General features: G+C 43.1%; 1 protein-coding gene across 3 annotated transcripts in view; it reads right to left on the reverse strand.

The window, feature by feature from the left end:
* The window catches only part of LOC139371478 (UF2 component of NDC80 kinetochore complex), a 37249-nt gene that overhangs the window by 7599 nt on the left and 5096 nt on the right, over positions 1–24554 (reverse strand). The window contains exons 1-6 of one of the 3 annotated variants that reach the window (XM_071111926.1): positions 23742–23883; positions 20710–20837; positions 20478–20552; positions 14162–14238; positions 7784–7845; positions 2801–2898 (exon numbers count right to left, since the gene is read on the reverse strand). In XM_071111926.1, the coding sequence (XP_070968027.1) occupies positions 2801–2898; positions 7784–7845; positions 14162–14238; positions 20478–20552; positions 20710–20832 (435 nt within the window). In that variant the 5' untranslated portion in view covers positions 20833–20837; positions 23742–23883. Of the gene's footprint in view, positions 1–2800; positions 2899–7783; positions 7846–14161; positions 14239–20477; positions 20553–20709; positions 20838–21126; positions 21276–23741; positions 23884–24554 lie in introns of those variants that run through there. The other 2 variants (XM_071111924.1, XM_071111925.1) reach the window with 2 other exon arrangements.

A 24554-nucleotide genomic window follows, 5' to 3' on the forward strand; every position in this document is an offset into this window, starting at 1 on the left:
CAGCGTTTTTGGGATATAAAGAACGACTTTATTGAACAAAACAACCATTCATTGAGTAGCTGGGACCCCTGGGATTGCAAACAGAGGATGCTCTTCAAAAGTAAGTAATTCATTGTATTGCTATTTGGTGTCGCCTGTGCTCGTTTGAAAAGAATGTTGTTGTGGGGCACTGTCCTCAGACAATCGAATGCTATGCTTTCGCCATGAAGCCTTTTTGAAATCTGACAACGCAGTTCGATTACCAAGATTCTAAGCTTAATAATCATGTATGACACTTGTATTTTCATGAATGTGTAATATTACGATTTTGTATTTTGAATTTGGCGCACTCCGATTTCACCGGATGTTGTCGAATTTGATCCCGCTAGCGGGATCTCCGCTCTAAGAGGTTTTAAAATAAATGCATGTTAGCAGGCAATATTGACTAGGGAAATTGTGTCACATCTCTTGCGTTCAGTGCAAGCAGAGTCAGGGTATATGCAGCAGTTTGGGCCGCCTGGCTTGTTACGAACTGTTGAAAGGCCATTTATTCCTAACAAAGCCTGTAATTAATTTGCCAGAATTTTACATAATTATTACATAACATTGAAGGTTGTGCAATGTAACAGCAATGCTTAGACTTAGGGTTGCCACCCATTCGATAAAATACAGAATGGTTCCGTATTTCACTGAAAGAATAAGCATTTTTTTCCCCTGAAATGTTAGCTTCCGGATTTGACCATATTAATGACCAATGGCTTGTATTTCTGTGTGTTTATTATATTATAATTAAGTCTATGATTTAATATTTGATAGAGCGGTCTGACTGAGCGGTGGTAGGCAGCAGCAGGCTCGTAAGCATTCATTCAAACAGCAGCTCTTAGCAATGCTCGAAGCACAGCGCTGTGTATGACTTCAAGCCTATGAACTCCCAAGATTAGGCTGGAAATACTAAAGTGCCTATAAGAACATCCAGTAGTCAAAAGGTATATGAAATACAAATGGTATAGAGATAAATAGTTATTGCGTCATAATTGCTATAATAACTACAACCTAAAACTTCTTAACTGGGAATATTGAAGTCTCATGTTAAAAGGAACCACCAGCTTTCATATGTTCTCAAGTTCTGAGCAAGGAACTTAAACATTAGCTTTTTTACATGGCACATATTGCACTTTTACTTTCTTCTCCAACACTGTGTTTTTGCATTATTTAAACCAAAGTTAAAATAAAAAAGTGTTCATTGTTAATTCAATATTGTCATTATTACACACACACACACACACACACATACATATATATATACATATATATATATATATACATATATATATACATACACACACACACACGTATATATATATATATATATATATACACACGTATATACATATATATATACACACACATATATACATACATATATACACACACGTATATACATACATATACACACACGTATATACATATATATACACACACGTGTACATACATGTATATACACACACACGTGTACATACATGTATATACACACACGTATATACACACACGTGTACATACATGTATATACACACACGTATATACATGTATATACACACACGTGTACATACATGTATATACACACACGTATATACATGTATATACACACACGTGTACATACATGTATATACACACACGTGTACATACATGTATATACACACACGTATATACATGTATATACACACACGTATATACATGTATATACACACACGTATATACATGTATATACACACACGTATATACATGTATATACACACACGTATATACATGTATATACACACACGTATATACACACACGTATATACATATATATATACACACACGTATATACATATATATATACACACACACGTATATACATATATATACACACACACGTATATACATACACATATATATATATATATATACACACACATATATATATATATACATACGTATATACATATACACATATACGTATATACATATACACATATACGTATATCAGCTTTTTTGGTCCTCCAATAAATCGGTATCGGTGTTGAAAAATCATAATCGGTCAACCTCTATACTGTACCATACCCTTCACAAAGTACAGACTACTGTTACAGTACCATACTAATAAAGCACACAATGAAACACATAGTAGTGTTTAGTCTGTGTCATCTTAGAACACAATGCAGCTAGTCTGGTACAATGCTTTTTAGTGCAACCATCCAACATTCTGTTGTTACACCATATAGCCTACCCTCACAGCACAGAAAGTCCTGTCTCTGACAATGTGTCTGAGCAGTAGGGGATAATTTGTCTCAGCGGTAACTGAGCAGTAGGGGATAATTTGTCTCAGCGGTAACTGAGCAGTAGGGGGAAATGTGTCCCAGCTGTAACTGAGCAGTAGGGGATAATGTGTCCCAGTTGTAACTGAGCAGTAGGGGATAATGTGTCCCAGTGGTAACTGAGCAGTAGGGGATAATGTGTCCCAGTTGTGACTGAGCAGTAGGGGATAATGTGTCCCAGTTGTAACTGAGCAGTAGGGGATAATGTGTCCCAGTTGTAACTGAGCAGTAGGGGATAATGTGTCCCAGTTGTGACTGAGCAGTAGGGGATAATGTGTCTCAGTTGTAACTGAGCAGTAGGGGATAATGTGTCCCAGTTGTAACTGAGCAGTAGGGGATAATGTGTCCCAGTGGTAACTGAGCAGTAGGGGATAATGTGTCCCAGTGGGTAACTGAGCAGTAGGGGATAATGTGTCTCAGTGGTAACGGAGCAGTAGGGGATAATGTATCTCAGTCAGACTTACAAATCTCTCCTGGTGTCCCATAGTCATATCAAGCCTCTGCTTCCTGAAGTGAAGGTAGTTCATGATGCCACTCAGGATGGTCACCGTCCTCTTCACCTCTGTAAAGGAAGGACAGACAGGGAGATAGGAAGGTTATCTAAGGGTGGTGGGCGTGGATAGAGATTTAACATATCAGCTAACCACATGATATGAATTAGCAATCTGGTGTCTAACTGCACAGTCGATGACATGGCACACAACCATCGAATGACGCTAGGGATGTGCATCTTTCCCTTTCAAGACGATTCGATACATGGGCTCTCTAATACGGTACGTTGTAGTTTAAAACTATTTGGTTTGATTAAAGGAATTAATTGATGCAATGCACTAACAGAAACATTAATTTCCCATTGTAAATTAAAATCTGCTGCTGATGGAGGTCGTGAGCTAGTGTGCGACCCTCAGTTGTGCTCTTTCACCCTCAACCCTCATTTGTGCTCTCCGTCACCCTCAACCCTCATTTGTGCTCTCCGTCACCCTCAACCCTCATTTGTGTGCTCAGTCACACTCTCCCCCAATAAGAGATGTCTACTGCAGCCCTCAACCTCCACAAACAACACCCGTTCTGCCAGTCACATTCTGTTAAAGCACACACATCCCTGGGTCGCTCCTCTTTTCAGTTCGCTGCAGCTAGCGACTGGAACGAGCTGCAACAAACACTCAAACTGGACAGTTTTATCTCCATCTCTTCATTCAAAGACTCAATCATGGACAGTCTTACTGACGGTTGTGGCTGCTTTGCGTGATGTATCGCCTCGAGTCTTCTAGGGTATGACGCTACAAGCTTGGCACACCTGTATCTGGGGAGTTTCTCCCATTCTTCTCTGAAGATCTTCTCAAGCTCTGTCAGGTTGGATGGGGAGCGTTGCTGCACAGCTATTTTCAGGTCTCTACAGAGATGTTCGATTGGGTTCAAGTCTGAGCTCTGGCTGGGCCACTCGAGGACATTACGAGACTGGTCCTGAAGCCACTCCTGCGTGGTCTTGGCTGTGTGCTTCGGCTCATTGTCCTGTTTGAGCGCTCTGGAGCAGGTTTTCATCAAGGATCTCTGTACTTTGCTCTGTTCATCTTTGCCTCGATCCTGACTAGTTTCCCAGTCCCTGCCGCTGAAAAACATCCCACAGCATGATGCTTCCACCATGTGCTTCACAGTAGGGATGGTGGCAGGTTTCTTCCAGACGAGATGCTGGGCATTCAGGCAAAAGAGTTCCATCTTGGTTTCATCAGACCAGAGAATCTTGTTTCTCATGGTCTGAGTCTTTAGTGCCTATTGGCAAATTCCAAGTGGGCTGCCATGTGCCTTTTACTGAGGAGTGGCTTCCATCTAGCCACTCTACCATAAAGGTCTGATTGGTGGAGAGCTGCAGAGATGGTTGTCCTTCTGGATGGTTCTCCAATCTCCACAGAAGAACTCTGGAGCTCTGTCAGAGTGTCCATTGGGTTCTTGGTCACCTCTCTGACCACGGTTGCACAGTTTGGCTGGACAGCCCACTCTAGGAAGAGTCTTCTTCCATTTAAGAAGTTACTGTCTCAGAGCTCTATGGACAATTCCTTCGACCTCATGGCTTGCTTTTTGCTCTGACATGCACCACCACTGTAGGAAGAGTCTTGGTGGTTCCAAACGCCTTCCATTGAAGAATGATGGAGGCCACTGTGTTCTTGGACACCTTCAATTCTGCAGACATCTTTTGGTACCATTCCCCAGATCTGTGCCTCGACACAATCCTGTCTCTGAGCTCTACGGACAATTCCTTCGACCACATGGCTTGGTTTTTGCTCTGACATGCTGTGGATCTTATATAGACATGTGTGCCTTTCCAAATCATGTCCAATCAATTGAATTTACCACAGGTGAATCAAGTTGTAGAAACATCTCAAGGATGATCAATAGAAACAGAATGCACCTGAGCTCAATTTAAGTAGGCAAGTCAGTTAGGAACAAATTATTATTTACAATGACGGCCTACCAAAAGGCAAAAGGCCGCCTGCAGGGACGTGGGCCTGGGATTAAAATAAATAAATACAATATCAAATATAGGACAAAACACACATCACAACGAGAAAACATAACACTACATAAAGAGAGACCTAAGACAACAACATAGTAAGGCAGAAACACAGCATGGTAGCAACACAACATAACATGGTAGCAAAAAAAAAAAAAAAAAATGGTACAAACATTAAATGGGCAGTCAACAGCACAAAGGTCAAGAAGGTAGAGACAACAATACATCACACAAAGCAGCCACAACTGTCAGTAAGAGTCCATGATTGAGTCTTTTAATGAAGAGATGGAGATAAAACTGTCCAGTTTAGTGTTTTTTGCAGCTCGTTCCAGTCGCTAGCTGCAGTGAACTGAAAAGACGAGCAACCCAGGGATGTGTGTGCTTTGGGGACCTTTAGCAGGATGTGACTGGCAGAGCGGGTATTGTATGTGAAGGATGAGGGCTGCAGTAGATATCTCAGGAGGGAGTGAGGTCTAAGAGGGTTTTATAAATAAGCATCAACCAGTGGGTCTTGCAATGGGTATACAGAGATGAGGAGTATAGAGTGCAGTGACGTGTCATATAAGGAGCATTGGTGACAAATCTGATGGTCAAATGGTAAATAACGTCTAGCCGCTCGAGAGCACCCTTACCTGCCGATCTATAAATTATGTCTCCGTACTCTAGCCTGGGTAGGATGGTCATCTGAATCAGGGTTAGTTTGGCAGCTGGGGTGAAGGAGGAGCGATTACGATAGAGGAAACCAAGTCTAGATTTAACTTTAACCTGCAGCTTTGATATGTGCTGAGAGAAGGACAGTGCACCATCTAGCCATACTCCCAAGTACTTGTATGAGGTGACTACCTCAAGCTCTAAACCCTCAGCGGTAGTAATAACACGTGGGAAGAGGGGCATTCTTTTTACCAAAACACATGACCTTTGTTTTGGAGGCCAAAGACCCCCCCAGAGACACCAATTCTCCGAAGAACGGCCCACAAGAACGGAATGGTCTACGGTATCAAAAGCTATGGCCAAGTCAATAAAAATAGCAGCACAATGGTGACATTGAGTTATTTTAAGGTTGCATTGACACATCCATAATGTGAGCGGAAACCAGATTGCATACCCGAGAGAATACTATAGACATCAAGAAAGCCAGTCAGTTGATTAGACCAGTTTTCCCAACACTTTTGATAAACAGGGAATAATAGAAATAGGCCTATAACAGTTAGGATCAGCTTGATCTCCCCCTTTAAATAAAGGACGAACTGTGGCTGCCTTCTAAGCAATGGGAACCTCCCCAGAAAGGAGAGAAAGGCTAAAAAGTTGGAGATAAGGTTGCTGCCCCCCCATCTGACCCAGATGTTTTTTGGGGGTCAAGTTTAAGGAGCTCCTTTAGCACCTCGGACTCTGTGACTGCCTGCAGGGAGAAACTTTTAGCTCGGCAGGGGAAAAAGAGGGAGAAGCATCAGGGATAGTCGCATTAGAAGGGGTGGGAGATGAGGAAATGTTGGACGTGCAAGGAGGCATGGCTGAGTCAAATAGGAATGTTGACTTAATGAAGTGGTGATTAAAGAGCTCAGCCATGTGCTTCTTGTCAGTAACAACCACATCTACAATACTTATGTAAATACGGTATATGTTTTTTACTTTTAATAAATTTGGAAACATTTCTAAAAACCTGTTTTCTCTTTGTCATTATGGGGTATTGTAGGAACAACATTTATTTAATCAATTTTAGAATAAGGCTGTAACATAACAAAATGTGAAAAAAGGGGTCTAAATAGTTTCCGAATGCAAGGTGTTGGGGTTGAGGGTAGCTGAATGATTAAAAACAAACAAAAGAAAACTATTGTAAAATGTATAAGCTGGAAGTAGAAGCCTACGTGTTGTTCATTAGTTTACTCCAATTTGGGGGGGGTTAGGGGAAAATAATAAATGAAAATATATATATTTTTCTTCTCACATAAACACACACATATATACATATACACACATATATAGAAGGGAAAAAATATGTATATCTAGGGGATTGGAAATTATGAAGACAATTACATGGATGAAAATACAATCTATTTGCAATATTAAAGCTCATCTACAAAAAAAATATTAAAAAAATACCATGTATACTGATTGTTTCGAGCAATACTACCAAAAGTATTGCTGATAGTGAACCTGAACAATTAAAATAAACTCTAATGTAAGCCCCGAGCAGAATGTAGTTTACCTATAGCCAGGTGAGAGTTGTAGCCTAAGCTACCGCAGAGGCACTTTTATTCAGGTAAAACACAATTTTCAACAGCAACAAAAATTTTGATAACAAAAATAACTTAGCAAGTTACTTTGATTGTCACTCAACTAATAAAGCCTAATCTTGCGCAAGCCATTTCACCAAAATCTGAATGTTGAAGGTGACCTGCAGATGTGCCAGATCAGGAATAGGCCTACCTCTCGTTGGTCAGCGGGCGAAGCTGTGCACAGTTTGACTACTGATATTGCCTGGTGTTGTTCAGCATGCAAAATGACTTGTAGATCAATAACTGTCAATATAATTACAAGCTTAGTTCAACACTGCATGAGAGGACGCCAAGGTATTTTCCGGAAGGTAGAAAGAAAGCAATTGGAGCAAAACTTTTTAGTGAACCGGCAATTCGTAACCCTGCATGCTATATTTGGATCGTATGGGGTTCCACGCTCATATCTTAAACATTTGAACCTGGGACCGATGCATATTAGTGAATCGTTACATCCCTAATTGATGCAATTCAATGTAGTTGGGCAGGAACTTGATCAAGATGGACGTTCAGTTTCCGACAGCAGCCAGGTGACATCCTCAATGTGAGACAAATATCTGCTAGGTCATATGGTGAAAATAACCCTTCCACTGCAATATCTTGGCATCAGTAAGATAAAGAAGACAGAAATGGCGTAGATGCTCTTTCAGACAGCTCATACTCACTGGGAGCCAGCAGGTCGTTCAGTGAGAAGTCATACACATAGCACATCCGCAGGAACTGACGCCTGGAACAGAAGAGACATACAGGATGAAAAACAGTATAACCGGCTCCACACTGTTAAAACAGTATAACCGGCTCCACACTGTTAACTTCTTATGGCTGGGGGCAGTATTGAGTAGCTTGGATGAATAAGGTGCCCAGAGTAAACTGCCTGCTACTCAGTCCCAGTTGCTAATATGTGCATATTAGTATATTTGGATAGAAAACACTCTGAAGTTTCTAAAACTGTTTGAATGATGTCTGTGAGTATAACAGAACTCATATGGCAGACAAAAACCTGAGAAAAATCCAACCAGAAAGTGAGAAATCTGAGGTTGGTCGTTTTTCCAACTCATTCCCTATTAAAGATACAGTGGGATATTGGTCATGTTGCACTTCCTAAGGCTTCCACTAGATGTCAATAGTCTTTAGAACCTTGTTTGATGCTTCTACTGTGAAGTGGGGCCGAATGAGAGGGGAATGAGTCAGGTGTCTGGCAGAGAGCCACGAACTGGCCACACTTGTTCACGTGAGAGCGACCTGCGTTCCATTGCAATTCTACAGACTACAGACTACAACTTTTTGACATTTCGTCTGCAACTAGTGAATGCGCTTTGTGAGTTTGGGTTTCTTTACCAAACGCGCTAACGAAAGAAGCTATTTGGACATAAATGATTGACATTATCGAACAAAACATACATGTATTGTGTAACATGAAGTCCTATGAGTGTCATCTGATGAAGATCATCAAAGGTTAGTGATTAATTCTCTCTTTATTTCTGATTTTTGTGACTCCTCTCATTGGCTGGAAAAATGGCTGTGTTTATCTGTGACTTAACATAATCGTTTGTGGTGCTTTTGCCATAAAGCCTATTAGAAGTCGGACACTGTGGTGGGATTAACAAGAAGTGTATCTTTAAAATGGTGTGAAAAAGTTGTATGTTTGAGGAATTTTAATTATGGGATTTAAGAACAAATTCTTATTTTCAATGACGGCCTAGGAACAGTGGGTTAACTGCCTTGTTCAGGGGCAGAACGACAGATTTGTACCTTGTCAGCTCGGGATTTGATCTTGCAAGCTTTCGGTTACTAGTCCAACGCTCTAACCACTAGGCTACCCTGCCGCCCCCTAGCTCAAATAGCAGACCAATCAGACTGTTACTAACCCTTAGTAAACGTTGTGTTTGATCAGATACAATGCTATTTTACAGGAAACAAATTGACAGACTTTCAGCACGCTTATAGGGATGGGCATTCAACATGCATGGCACTTACACAAATGACTGATGATTGGCTGAGAGAAATTGATGATAAAATGATTGTGGGCGCTGTTTTGTTAGACTTCAATGCGGCTTTTTACATGATCGATGATAGTCTGCTGCTGGAAAAACGTACATTTTATGGCTTTACACCCCCAACTATATTGTGGATAAAGAGTTCGGTCTTCCAGAATATTTTCTTTAATGGAATCCAGGTAGAATAAGGCATTCCCCAGGGCAGCTGTCTAGGCCCCTTACTTTTTTCCCAATATTTACTAATGACCTACCACTGGCTATGAGTAAAGCCTGTGTGTCTATGTATTCGGATGACTCAACACTATACAGGTCAGGACTATACATGCAAGAAGTAGAATATGGAGAAAAATAATACAAATACACCTAATGGAACAGCAAGGACTGTGAAGTCACACTCACAGGTACACAAAACACACACCCTACACACCTGGATAGTGTGTTGTAGTAGACTAGTGGCCTGAGGACTTAATGTACTGTGAAATCTGTTGGAAAATGTATTTTAATGTTTAAAAGTGTTACTATAATGTATATTATACTGCCTTAATTTTTACTGGTCCCCAGAAAGAGTAGCTTATGGATTAGCAGCAGCTAGTGGGGATCCATGATAAATACACCTCCATGACCCCGAGCCATCCACCGGGGATCCATAATAAATACACCTCCATGACCCCGAGCCATCCACCAGGGATCCATAATAAATACACCTCCATGACCCCGAGCCATCCACCAGGGATCCATAATAAATACACCTCCATGACCCCGAGCCATCCACCAGGGATCCATAATAAATACACCTCCATGACCCCGAGCCATCCACCAGGGATCCATAATAAATACACCTCCATGACCCCGAGCCATCCACCAGGGATCCATAATAAATACACCTCCATGACCCCTAGCCATCCACCAGGGATCCATAATAAATACACCTCCATGACCCCGAGCCATCCACCGGGGATCCATAATAAATACACCTCCATGACCCCGAGCCATCCACCGGGGATCCATAATAAATACACCTCCATGACCCCGAGCCATCCACCAGGGATCCATGATAAATACACCTCCATGACCCCGAGCCATCCACCGGGGATCCATAATAAATACACCTCCATGACCCCGAGCCATCCACCGGGGATCCATAATAAATACACCTCCATGACCCCGAGCCATCCACCGGGGATCCATAATAAATACACCTCCATGACCCCGAGCCATCCACCGGGGATCCATGATAAATACACCTCCATGACCCCGAGCCATCCACCAGGGATCCATAATAAATACACCTCCATGACCCCGAGCCATCCACCAGGGATCCATGATAAATACACCTCCATGACCCCGAGCCATCCACCGGGGATCCATGATAAATACACCTCCATGACCCCGAGCCATCCACCGGGGATCCATGATAAATACACCTCCATGACCCCGAGCCATCCACCGGGGATCCATAATAAATACACCTCCATGACCCCGAGCCATCCACCGGGGATCCATAATAAATACACCTCCATGACCCCGAGCCATCCACCGGGGATCCATAATAAATACACCTCCATGACCCCGAGCCATCCACCGGGGATCCATAATAAATACACCTCCATGACCCCGAGCCATCCACCAGGGATCCATGATAAATACACCTCCATGACCCCGAGCCATCCACCAGGGATCCATGATAAATACACCTCCATGACCCCGAGCCATCCACCGGGGATCCATAATAAATACACCTCCATGACCCCGAGCCATCCACCGGGGATCCATAATAAATACACCTCCATGACCCCGAGCCATCCACCAGGGATCCATGATAAATACACCTCCATGACCCCGAGCCATCCACCAGGGATCCATGATAAATACACCTCCATGACCCCGAGCCATCCACCGGGGATCCATAATAAATACACCTCCATGACCCCGAGCCATCCACCGGGGATCCATAATAAATACACCTCCATGACCCCGAGCCATCCACCAGGGATCCATGATAAATACACCTCCATGACCCCGAGCCATCCACCGGGGATCCATAATAAATACACCTCCATGACCCCGAGCCATCCACCGGGGGGGGGGGGGGGATCCATGATAAATACACCTCCATGACCCCGAGCCATCCACCAGGGATCCATAATAAATACACCTCCATGACCCCGAGCCATCCACCGGGGATCCATGATAAATACACCTCCATGACCCCGAGCCATCCACCGGGGATCCATGATAAATACACCTCCATGACCCCGAGCCATCCACCAGGGATCCATAATAAATACACCTCCATGACCCCGAGCCATCCACCGGGGATCCATAATAAATACACCTCCATGACCCCGAGCCATCCACCAGGGATCCATAATAAATACACCTCCATGACCCCGAGCCATCCACCAGGGATCCATGATAAATACACCTCCATGACCCCGAGCCATCCACCGGGGATCCATAATAAATACACCTCCATGACCCCGAGCCATCCACCGGGGATCCATAATAAATACACCTCCATGACCCCGAGCCATCCACCAGGGATCCATGATAAATACACCTCCATGACCCCGAGCCATCCACCGGGGATCCATAATAAATACACCTCCATGACCCCGAGCCATCCACCAGGGATCCATAATAAATACACCTCCATGACCCCGAGCCATCCACCAGGGATCCATAATAAATACACCTCCATGACCCCGAGCCATCCACCGGGGATCCATGATAAATACACCTCCATGACCCCGAGCCATCCACCGGGGATCCATAATAAATACACCTCCATGACCCCGAGCCATCCACCAGGGATCCATAATAAATACACCTCCATGACCCCGAGCCATCCACCGGGGATCCATGATAAATACACCTCCATGACCCCGAGCCATCCACCAGGGATCCATGATAAATACACCTCCATGACCCCGAGCCATCCACCGGGGATCCATGATAAATACACCTCCATGACCCCGAGCCATCCACCGGGGATCCATGATAAATACACCTCCATGACCCCGAGCCATCCACCGGGGATCCATAATAAATACACCTCCATGACCCCGAGCCATCCACCGGGGATCCATGATAAATACACCTCCAAGACCCCGAGCCATCCACCAGGGGGGGATCCATGATAAATACACCTCCATGACCCCGAGCCATCCACCGGGGATCCATAATAAATACACCTCCATGACCCCGAGCCATCCACCGGGGATCCATAATAAATACACCTCCATGACCCCGAGCCATCCACCAGGGATCCATGATAAATACACCTCCATGACCCCGAGCCATCCACCAGGGATCCATAATAAATACACCTCCATGACCCCGAGCCATCCACCAGGGATCCATAATAAATACACCTCCATGACCCCGAGCCATCCACCAGGGATCCATAATAAATACACCTCCATGACCCCGAGCCATCCACCAGGGATCCATGATAAATACACCTCCATGACCCCGAGCCATCCACCAGGGATCCATGATAAATACACCTCCATGACCCCGAGCCATCCACCGGGGATCCATAATAAATACACCTCCATGACCCCGAGCCATCCACCGGGGATCCATAATAAATACACCTCCATGACCCCGAGCCATCCACCAGGGATCCATAATAAATACACCTCCATGACCCCGAGCCATCCACCGGGGATCCATAATAAATACACCTCCATGACCCCGAGCCATCCACCAGGGATCCATGATAAATACACCTCCATGACCCCGAGCCATCCACCAGGGATCCATAATAAATACACCTCCATGACCCCGAGCCATCCACCAGGGATCCATGATAAATACACCTCCATGACCCCGAGCCATCCACCAGGGATCCATGATAAATACACCTCCATGACCCCGAGCCATCCACCGGGGATCCATAATAAATACACCTCCATGACCCCGAGCCATCCACCAGGGATCCATGATAAATACACCTCCATGACCCCGAGCCATCCACCAGGGATCCATAATAAATACACCTCCATGACCCCGAGCCATCCACCGGGCATCCATGATAAATACACCTCCATGACCCCGAGCCATCCACCAGGGATCCATGATAAATACACCTCCATGACCCCGAGCCATCCACCGGGGATCCATGATAAATACACCTCCATGACCCCGAGCCATCCACCGGGGATCCATGATAAATACACCTCCATGACCCCGAGCCATCCACCGGGGATCCATAATAAATACACCTCCATGACCCCGAGCCATCCACCGGGGATCCATGATAAATACACCTCCATGACCCCGAGCCATCCACCAGGGGGGGATCCATGATAAATACACCTCCATGACCCCGAGCCATCCACCGGGGATCCATAATAAATACACCTCCATGACCCCGAGCCATCCACCGGGGATCCATAATAAATACACCTCCATGACCCCGAGCCATCCACCGGGGATCCATGATAAATACACCTCCATGACCCCGAGCCATCCACCAGGGATCCATAATAAATACACCTCCATGACCCCGAGCCATCCACCAGGGATCCATAATAAATACACCTCCATGACCCCGAGCCATCCACCGGGGATCCATGATAAATACACCTCCATGACCCCGAGCCATCCACCAGGGATCCATAATAAATACACCTCCATGACCCCGAGCCATCCACCGGGGATCCATAATAAATACACCTCCATGACCCCGAGCCATCCACCAGGGGGGATCCATGATAAATACACCTCCATGACCCCGAGCCATCCACCAGGGATCCATAATAAATACACCTCCATGACTCCACACAGTTAGAACATTATGACAGATTCACACTTAAAACATTTCTAACCGTGTGGAATCAGTTTCACAGATCAGTAAAAAGCAATCTCAGGCAGACGACAACAACTCACATCCTCAGGTAGACAATATCATTAACAGCAGCAGTTCACATCCTCAGGTAGACAACAACTCACATCCTCAGGTAGACAACAACTCACATTCTCAGGTAGACAATATCATTAACAGCAGCAGTTCACATCCTTAGGTAGACAACAACTCACATCCTCAGGTAGACACTCATGACAGCAGTGGGCCACTCATGGAGCTGGGGGTGCTGGATGTTTTCAGAGAATGGGACCTGTAGGGAAACACATCAGATAGAAATAACAGGGCCCGGATTAATCAGATACATACATACATACAATGCCTTTAGAAAGTATTCACGGGCCTAGACTTTTCCACATTTGTAATACAGCCTGAATTTAAAATGGATTACATTTAGATTGTGTCCCTGGCCTATACACAATACCTGAAAGTGTCAAAGTGGACTTAAGTTTTTAGAAGTTGTTACAAATTAATTAAAAATGAAAAGCTGAAATGTCGTGAGTGAATAAGTATTCAACCTCTAAATAAGTTCAAGTCACATAATAAGTTGCATGAACTCACTGTGTGCAAAAACGTTTTTGAATGACTACCTCATCTCTGTATCCCACACATAGAATTATCTGTAAGTTCCCTCAGTCGAGCACTGAATTTCAAACCGATTCAACCACAAAGACAAGGGAGGATTTCCAATACCTTTCAAAGAATGGGTCAAAATAAAAAAAAAGCAGACATTGAATATCCCTCAGTTGCCAGAGAGGAAGGAAACCGCTCAGGATTTCACCATGAGACCAATGGGGACTTTAAAATAGTTAGAGTTGAATTGCTGTGATAGGAGAAAACTGAGGATGGATCAACAACATTTTAGTTACTCCACAATACTAACCTAAATAACGGAGTGAAAAGAAGGAAGCCTGTACAGAATAAAAATATTCCAAAACATGTTATATTTGGGGCAAATCCAACACATTACTGAGTATCACTTCATATTTTCAAGCATGGTGGTGGCTGCATCATGTTATGGGTATGCTTGTCATCAGTAAGGACTAGGGAGTTTTTTGTTTTGAATAAAAAGAAACAGAAAATAGCTAAGCACAGGCAAAATCCTAGAGGAAAACCTGGTTCGGCCTGCTTTCCAACACTCACTGAGAGACAAATTCACCTTTCAGCAGGACAATGACCTAAAACACAAGGCCAAATATACACTGGAGTTGCTTTCCAAGATGACAATGAATGTTTCCAAGTGGCCTAGTTACAGTTTTTTACTTAAAATCTGCTTGGAAATCTAATGGCAAGACATGAAAATGGCAGTCTAGCAATGATCAACAAACAACTTGACAGCGCTTGAAGAAATGTATAAAGAATAAATGTGCAAATATTGGACAATCCAGGTGTGGAAAGCTCTTAGAGACTTACCCAGAAAGCCTCACAGCTGTAATCGCTGCCAAAGGTGCAAAGTATTGACTCATATCCTAACTGTAGGTATTGAGTGTAAGGTTTCAACTGGTGAACATGAGTCTGGGACTTAGGGGCCTAATGTAAATGGGATGCATTTCGTTTCCAATATATTTTCAAAAATGTATAAAATGTTTTCACTTTGTCATTATGGAGTATTGTTTGTAGATGGGTTAGATATTTTTTTTTTATTGAATTCAGGCTGTAAGAACTAAATGTGGAATAAGTCAAGGGGTGTGAATACTTTCTGAAGGCTCAGTATATACTGCACATACAGTGGGGTCCAAAAGTATTAATGATTGACATCCTTGATAAAGATGAGTAAAAATGAGTTATTTTGTAGGAAAATATTTTGGGGAAATTATATTATAGTAATACAATTACTCAGAGATCTTGTTTAACAGGTAATATATATTTTTCTCAAAAAGATAGGGGTCAAAATTATTCACGCACCCTGCTGGGATAACGACAATACCTCACCCTGCTGGGATAACGACAATACCTCACCCTGCTGGGATAACGACAATACCTCACCCTGCTGGGATAACGACAATACCTCACCCTGCTGGGATAACGACAATACCTCACCCTGCTGGGATAACGACAATAGCTCACCCTGCTGGGATAACGACAATAGCTCACCCTGCTGGGATAACGACAATAGCTCACCCTGCTGGGATAACGACAAAGCCTTTTTCTAAAATGATTTATGAGATTGGAGAAGACATTGTGCGGGATCTTAAGACCATTCCTCCATACAGAATACTTCCAGATCCTTGAAATCCTTTGTCTACGCTAATGGACAGCCCTCCACAATTCAATTCACAGCCCTGCATCCCCGCCATCAGACAGTTAAGGATGTTTACACAATCCAAAAACAATCCATTATAAATCGCACTCTGGGCCGGGTGGGCATCATTTGAAAGCTTGTTCTATTGCCAACATGACTAGCTAAGTTATAAAATCTAATCTTACAGTGTTGTTAGGCTTTCACAAAGCACCAATCGATTGGTCGAAATGTTTAAACTTACTTTTCCATTTATAGACAGACACACCCTGTCTTTGAATAAAATCAACTACATATGCACTGAGCTTGTCTGATGCTTTAAGCACACTTAAATAATTAAATACAATACAAGATCATTAAGACAAATTACTCAAGAGCCCGATGGTCACAATTTTTTTTTTTTTTACAGGAGTGCCCGTGTGACTCGCGCACGTTGTCTCACTCTCCTCCCTACTGTAGAGAAAAGGCACCACAGCACAGGAAGTATATATTGCTCTGTCCGTGCCAAAGCTGCAACAATTTCAGCCTTTGAGATTCTTAACAGTTTCTGACTGAAAAGTTAAATTACCAAAATCCCTAATTTGTTTACGAAAAACAGCATCGCATGCATGTGACCAATTGGGCCTGACCTACAGTCTATTGTAATCACATCAGTAAACTGGTTATAACAAACTCCGAACACAGTAATGTTGACAGCATAATGGATGCGGAGGACATGAAAAATAAACTCAAAACAAGCTAATGTTTACTGGTTGCTCAAGAGGGAAAGGGGAAGTCAGATCTGTGGGAGACATTTGACTTAGTGGTGGAAACTACTGGAGATCAAGACAAAGGAGGGTATAGGAGCATGCGTTGCGTGAGTATTATGTGCCAAACAGTTTCTGTTAGATCACAATATCATTTTCTCTGACCATTTGGACCAGCGTAAACAATACTAAATAGGTGTACAAGAGTCTGTTCTAACGGGGGTTAGAAATACATAGTCTTTTTTACAGCAGACTAAAAATAGTTGTATGCATTCGTGAACTGCGGCTAATCCCATTGAGCACGTCTGGGACCTGTTGGATTGGAGGGTGAGGGCTAGGGCCATTCCACCCAGAAATGTCCGGGAACTTGCAGGTGCCTTGGCGGAAGAGTGGGGTACCATCACACAGCAAGAACTGGCAAATCTGGTGCAGTCCATGAGGAGATGCACTGCAGTACTTAATGCAGCTAGTGGCCACACCAGATACTGACTGTTACTTTTGACCCCTCCTTTGTTCAGGGACACATTATTCAATTTCTGTTAGTCACGTCTGTGAAACTTGTTCAGTTTATGTCTAAGTTGTTGAATTTTGTTATATTCATACAAATATTTACACATGTTAAGTTTGCTGAAAATAAACGCAGTTGACAGTGAGAGGACTTTCTTTTTTGCTGAGTTTAGTATAATTATGCCATACCTTTATTTTGAAGGCTAACCGCAAAGTCCACTATTGTGGCAAGCTTCACATAGATGGGTCCGACCACCATTAATCAAATAAGAACTGTCTTATAAATTAGGGCTATTTTAGATGACACCTAGCTATGCTACTGAAACAGATGTCGTTTTGCTATGTTTTTGGGGAAGAACATTGTTTGCATCCATGAGCTAGATAGCTTTTTCTTTATGACCAGCACTGTAGGTGCACAAAACAAATTTACCAGCATCATAGCATACGTGTAGATGAATCATTGTGACATAGGAAATACGAGTGACAGTGTAATAACTACGTAAAAAATGAATGTAGTGCCCCGTTAAATTATGTGACGTGCAGTCCAGATTGGTCAAATAGTGTTATTCGACGTGTATCTTTTTTGACACGCAAAGACCCAGACGGCGTTCCATAGAAATCCTGCTTGAGAATGAAATGACTGAACAAATGAACAACGAAAACAGCACAGCAAGTGAAAGAAATAGGTTTTGATTATGTTTTACTGGTAATGGGGACATACATAAAAGCCAACAAAATAACTTTTTGGTCAGTGTGGTGTGTGTGTGTAACCTTTAACTAGGCATGTCGGTTAAGAACAAATTCTTATTTACAATGACGACCGACCCCGGCCAACAAGGGGCCAATTGTGCACCACCCTATGGGAATCCCAATCACGGCCGAATGTGATACAGCATGGATTCGAAACAGGGACTGTTGTGACGCCTCTTGCACTGAGATGCAGTGCCTTAGATCGGTATCGGCCAAAAGTGTCATATCCGTGCATCCCTACATTAAACTATACTGAACAAAAATATAAAACGCAACATGTAAAGTGTTGGTCCCATGTTTCATGAGCTGAATTAAAAGATCCCAGAAATGTTCCATACGCACAAAAAGCTTATTTCTCTCAAATTTGGTTTACATCCCTGTTAGTGAGCATTTCTCCTTTACCAAGATAATCTATCCACCTGACAGGTGTGGCATATCAAGAACCTGATTAAACAGCATGATCATTACACAGGTGCACATTGTGCTGGGGACAATATAAGGCCACTCTAAAATGTGCAGTTTTCACACAACACAATGCCACAGATGTCTCAAGTTGAGGGAGCGTGCAATTGGCACTTTGACTGCAGGAATGTCCACCAGAGCTGTTGCCAGAGAATGTAATGTTAATTTCTCTGCCATAAGACGCCTCCAAATTCCTTTTAGAGAATTTAGCAGTACGTCCAACTGGCCTCACTACCGCAGTCCACGTGAAAACACGCCAGCCCAGGACCTCCACATTCAGCTTCTTCACCTGCGGGATCGTCTGAGCCCAGCCAACGGGACAGCTGATGAAACTGAGGAGTAATTCTGTCTGTAATAAATATTTTTTTGGGGGGGCTCATTCTGATTGGCTGGGCCTGGCTCCCCAGTGAGTGGGCCTATGGCCTCCCAAGGCTGTGCCCCTGCCCAGTCATATGAAATACATAGATTAGGGATTAAGTTATTTCAATTGACTGATATGAACTGCAAAGCCTTAAAATCTTTGCATGTTGAGTTTAAATTTTTGTTTAGTAAATACAGTAAATATATATAGAACATTTATTTAACTAGGTAAGTCAGTTAAGAACAAAATCTATTTACAATTATGGCCTACCCCGGGAAAAACCCGGAAGACTCTGGGCCAATTGTGCGCCGCCCTATGGGACTCCCAATCACAGCCGGATGTGACACAATCTGGATTCGAACCAGTTACTATAGTGACGCCTCTTGCACTGAGACTCACTGCCTTAGACCGCAGCGCCCCTCAGGAGCCTGAGTGGGGGGCATTGAAAAAAATCAAGGTTTTAATCGCACTGGGCCTTTAAGGTCAACACCATCATGAACTTCAACCAGTACCAGGCCATTTTTGCAAAAACCTAGTTGCCTCTGCCAGCAGGCTGAAACTTGTGCGCAAGTTGAGTTGCAAGGAAAAAAACAGACACTGGACAGAGGAACTCTGCCTAGAAGGCCAGCGTCCCGGAGTCGCCGCTTCACTGTTGACGTTGAGACTGGTGTTTTGCAGGTACTATTTAATGAAGCTGACAGTTGAGGACTTGTGAGGCGTCTGTTTCTCAAACTAGACACTCTAATGTACTTGTCCTCTTGCTCAGTTGTGCACCGGGACCTCCCACTCCTCTTTCTATTCTGGTTAGAACTGTTCTGTGAAGGGAGTAGTAGCATTGTACGAGATCTTAAGTTTCTTGGCAATTTCTCACATGGAAAAGTCATAATTTCTCAGAACAATAACAGACTGATAAATTTCAGAAGAAAGTTCTTTGTTTCTGGCCATTTTGAGACTGTAATCAAATCCACAAATGCTGACGCTCCAGATACCAGATACTGAACTAGTCTAAAGAAGGACAGTTTTATTGCTTCTTTAATCCGAACAGTTTTCAGCTGTGCTAACATAATTGCAAAAGGGTTTTCTAATGATCACTTAGCCTTTTAAAATTATAAATTTGGATTAGCCAACACAACGTGCCATTGGAACACAGGAGTGATGGTTGCTGATAATGGGCATCTGTACGCTCATTTACAACATCTACACTGTATTTCTGATCAATCTGGTGTTATTTTAATGGACATTTTTTTTTGCCTTTCTTTCAACAACAAGGACATTTCTAAGTGACCCCAAACTTGTATACAGTAGTGCATATTGAATTGATTAAAAGTAATATAACCATATTTGTACAAGCATTTCGCTACATCCACAATAAGCTAAACATGTGTATGTGACCAATAAAATATTATTTGTAGTGTAAGTGTACATACCATGTAATGACACTCAGGCTTGAAGCGGTACAGGAGTTGCAGTATTCTCATGTACAGTCTCTGTACTGCATCTGGCTACAATGGGGACAACAACATTGTATTACACTACCAACATTGGCAGCTGCAAATAAATTATAACTTTTATTTGAGTCATATACACAATACAACCTCTGTGTGTGTTATTGGAGAACTCATGCAGTCATATTCATGCTATTTTAAAAACGTGTATTACCTTTGGGCTCGGGGCAAGGTCGTTCTTAGTGAAATGTTTTGCCTCCTGCCCGGTAAGGACCTCAGTGCGGAAAAAGGTTACGATGGCGTCCACTTTATACACGGGGAAAGTGTTCTCCGTCATTGTTCCTATGAATAATATAAAAAACGGAATCAACAAACAATTCGAATTCAGATCAATGGTTTTACTTGGGTATTTGGCTACGGTACACTACCATTTCTCATATCAGTGCATTTGAACTTGTGGTCTGCTTTAACGTTAACTAGCTAACATTCACGATTTAACGTTAGCCCAGATAGCTAACTTGGCTACCTCGCTTGCTTTGTCTGACACACATAATCGTTATAAATGTTTAAAGCTAGATTATTCAAACAGTGATTCTTAGTATAACGACTTTGCAATGAATAGTTTGATTACCTGATATTGTGTTGTTGACTACAGAGCAAACAAGTAGCTAACTATTTCACGTCTGGTATTTCGATTTTTGGCGCTTTCGAGGTAACTTCCGTGTTTTTCGAATTCTTCAGTTGATGATTGGTGCGCCATCGCATGGTTTGGGGTCGTCACTGGTTTAAACAGTCACAAAGTCATAAATCACGGCCATTTCTGCAGTTTATCTTCTTAAATCTAATTTCCAACCTAACCTTAATCACACTGCAAACACTTGGTGGCAGGTAGCCTAGTGGTTAGAGCATTGGGCCAGTAACCAAAGGTTGCTGGATCAAATCCTGAGCTAACAAGATAAAAATCTGTTTTTCTGCCCCTGAACAAGGCAGTTAACCCACTGTACCCTGATAGGTTGTCATTGTAAATAAGAATTTGTTCTTAACTGACTTGCCTAGTTAAAATAAATTAGCCTAACCTTAAATGATGGTCAAAAACCCTTTCAGTTTTCGTTAATTTTTAAGACTTTTTGGAAAGTTAACGTTAACCAACTCATTTAGAACACGCAGTCCCAATCTACATCTGGTTAGCTAGCTGCCCCAGAGAACTCCACATGTCAAGAGCATGTTACAAGCAGAAAAGTAAACAAAGTACTTATAAGGATGGAAAACTAGGTTACATGTAGCGTAGTCAGTGTATGGAGAAGTCAGGGCTAGCCAGCCAGACACTTCAGAGGATGTGGGCTACTTGGCCTGGGTATGTTGGGTAGGTTTTTACATTCTGGAATGTTCAGTTGAACGGAAACGGTGCTGTACTGATTGACAAGTTGGAAAACGGGGAGGGGTTGGGTTGTGAAACGCTGTCAGCATGGCCAACGTAGCCTAGTGGAGCGTTGGGCCAGTAACCGAAAGGTTCCCATCTAGCAAAGAGGAATTGACCCAGAAGCAGCCCTCTTCCGTGGGACCGGAACTGATTGAATCGGCCAGGAATCGTGTTTCGGACTCGGCCCGGAATCAAAATGAATGACTGCCCAGAATCGGCCCAAGTACATCGGCCGTTTCTGTCTACCGGAATTCAGCCGACTTTGGCGGCATCTTAAAGAAACGCCCCAGAAGCGGCCAGATGAAAATAAATGTATACAAAATGACCCAATTTAGTCATTTTAAATATGACTATGATACATTTGATTCATACAAATTATACCCATCCACAAAAAAAAATTTGTGTCGGAGGGAACACCATACACCTAGTGACCATGTCAGCGTGCATGTGCCTAGCCCTCCACAAGAGTCGTTATAGCACAAGGACATCCCGGCCGGGCCAAACATTCCCCTAACTCGGACGACGCTGGGACAATTGTGCATCGCCTCATGGTCTCCCGGTCGGCACGGGTCTCGAACCAGCATATGTAGAAACACAGTTAACACTGAGATGCAGCACAAAATATCCAAATACAAAAATACTACACAGGACTCTTAAAGAATTTCATTAAAATGTTAATTGTATTTTTTGGTCACAGAAACAATTAGAAAATATGGAATAAATTAATAAATAATGAAATGTTAATTATATAAAGCCCAAGCCCCAAGTAATACATTTGGGCCAGATAATTCACACAGGAATCGGCCCGAGCTTAATCCCCGCATCCTAGCCATAAGTAATACTGCCGCTGGTGGCCCAGACTCGGGCCACATGACTTTGGCCGAGTGTGACTCTCAGCCGAGTGCCCGACTCTCAGCCGGAATCGTCCCAAATCCACTGTGCTATCTGGGTGGCTGGATTGAATCCCTGAGCTGACAAGGTACAAATCTGTCGTTCTGCCCCTGACCAAGGCAGTTAACCCACTGTTCCCCGGGTGATGAAGACGTGGATGTTGATTATGGCAGCTCCCCGCACCTCTCTGATTCAGAGGGGTTGGGTTAAATGCGGAAGACACATTTCAGTTGTACAACCGACTAGGATTGCAGTCCAAACACTTAAAAGACACAACCTGTCCCCTCAGCCCTCAAATGAAGTGGACACTTCTGATGATGTATTATGACGTCTGACGACGGGATAACACTTGTGGGGGGAGGAGGGAATGATTTTAAAATGGACCATCCTTTGCCAGAAATAGTCACTTGTTCATCCCGCTATGATTGTTTTCAACTTGTGGGTGCTTTATATGCGCTACAGTCAATTATGAGTAAATGTCTACTTATATTAAATATATCATTATTCATTTAAGGCGAGGGTAAGTCTTTTAAGTGTTTGGACCACAGCTCGGGTCTTTCCCTTTCCCAATGCCCTTTACATACGTCACTTATTCCTTCAAGCCACAACCACCAAACAGGAGCAAACATACCACAAGAACGTACAATAATGTTTTGGGGAATTCAAAAAATATATATATATTTTACCTTTATTTAACTAGGAAAGTCAGTTAAGAACTAATTCTTATTTTCAATGATGGCCTAGGAACAGTGGGTTAACTGCCTTGTTCAGGGGCAGAATGACAGATTTTTACCTTGTCAGCTCGAGGATTAGATCTAGCAACCTTTCGGGTACAAGTCCAACGCTCTAACCACTAGGCTACCTGCCGCCCCAAACATGCCGTTCAGTACAAACCGTTCTGCAACGTAGCAAACGTTCAAGTGAACTGAACGCACCTCAGGACAGTGGCGAGGTGGGAGGTGTGGCGGCAGCCCCCTCTCTTTCCCTTGGCTTCTATATCTGATGCTCAGTTGCTGTTCTTTCGGCTTCATACTGCGACACCTAAGGTACCTGGTAAACATTACAGAGAGTTACGTTAACATCGGAGTCAGATTTTCCCAATCAGTTCCGAAGTTTAACCTGAACGGCCATACTGGCTTGGTAAGGTTAGCCAAAGGTGTGCTTAGCAAATGTAATTAACAGTTTATAACAATAGCTGATCATTATTTGAATTTTAAGACACAGTTGCAGTGTAATGATTTGATATTTTCTCAAAATATGTTGTTTGATCAGCTTGGTTTTAAAATCAAATCAAATGTATTTATAAAGCCCTTTTTGTTTCAGTAGATGTCACAAAGTGCTTATGCAGAAACACAGCCTAAAACCCCAAACAGAAAGCAATGCAAAAATCTAAATAAGCCCATCAGAGAGATAGCAAAAACATTAGGTGTGGCCAAATCAACTATTTGGTACATAAAAAGAAAGAATGCACTGGTGAGCACAGGAACACCAAAAGGCCCGGAAGACCACGGATAACAACTGGTGGATGACAGAATAATTATTCCCTGGTGAAGAAAAACCCCTTCACAACAGTTGGCCAGATCAGGAACACCATCTAGGAGGTAGGCATTTCTGTGTCAAAGTCAGCAATCAAGAGAAGACTTCACCAGAGTAAATACAGAGGGTTTACCACAAGATGTAAGCCTCAAAAACAGGAAGACCAGATTACCAGTTTGCTAAAAAACATTTAAAAAGCCTGCACAGTTCTG

The sequence above is a fragment of the Oncorhynchus clarkii genome, chromosome 17, assembly GCF_045791955.1.
Source record: "Oncorhynchus clarkii lewisi isolate Uvic-CL-2024 chromosome 17, UVic_Ocla_1.0, whole genome shotgun sequence".
Taxonomy (NCBI): domain Eukaryota; kingdom Metazoa; phylum Chordata; class Actinopteri; order Salmoniformes; family Salmonidae; genus Oncorhynchus; species Oncorhynchus clarkii.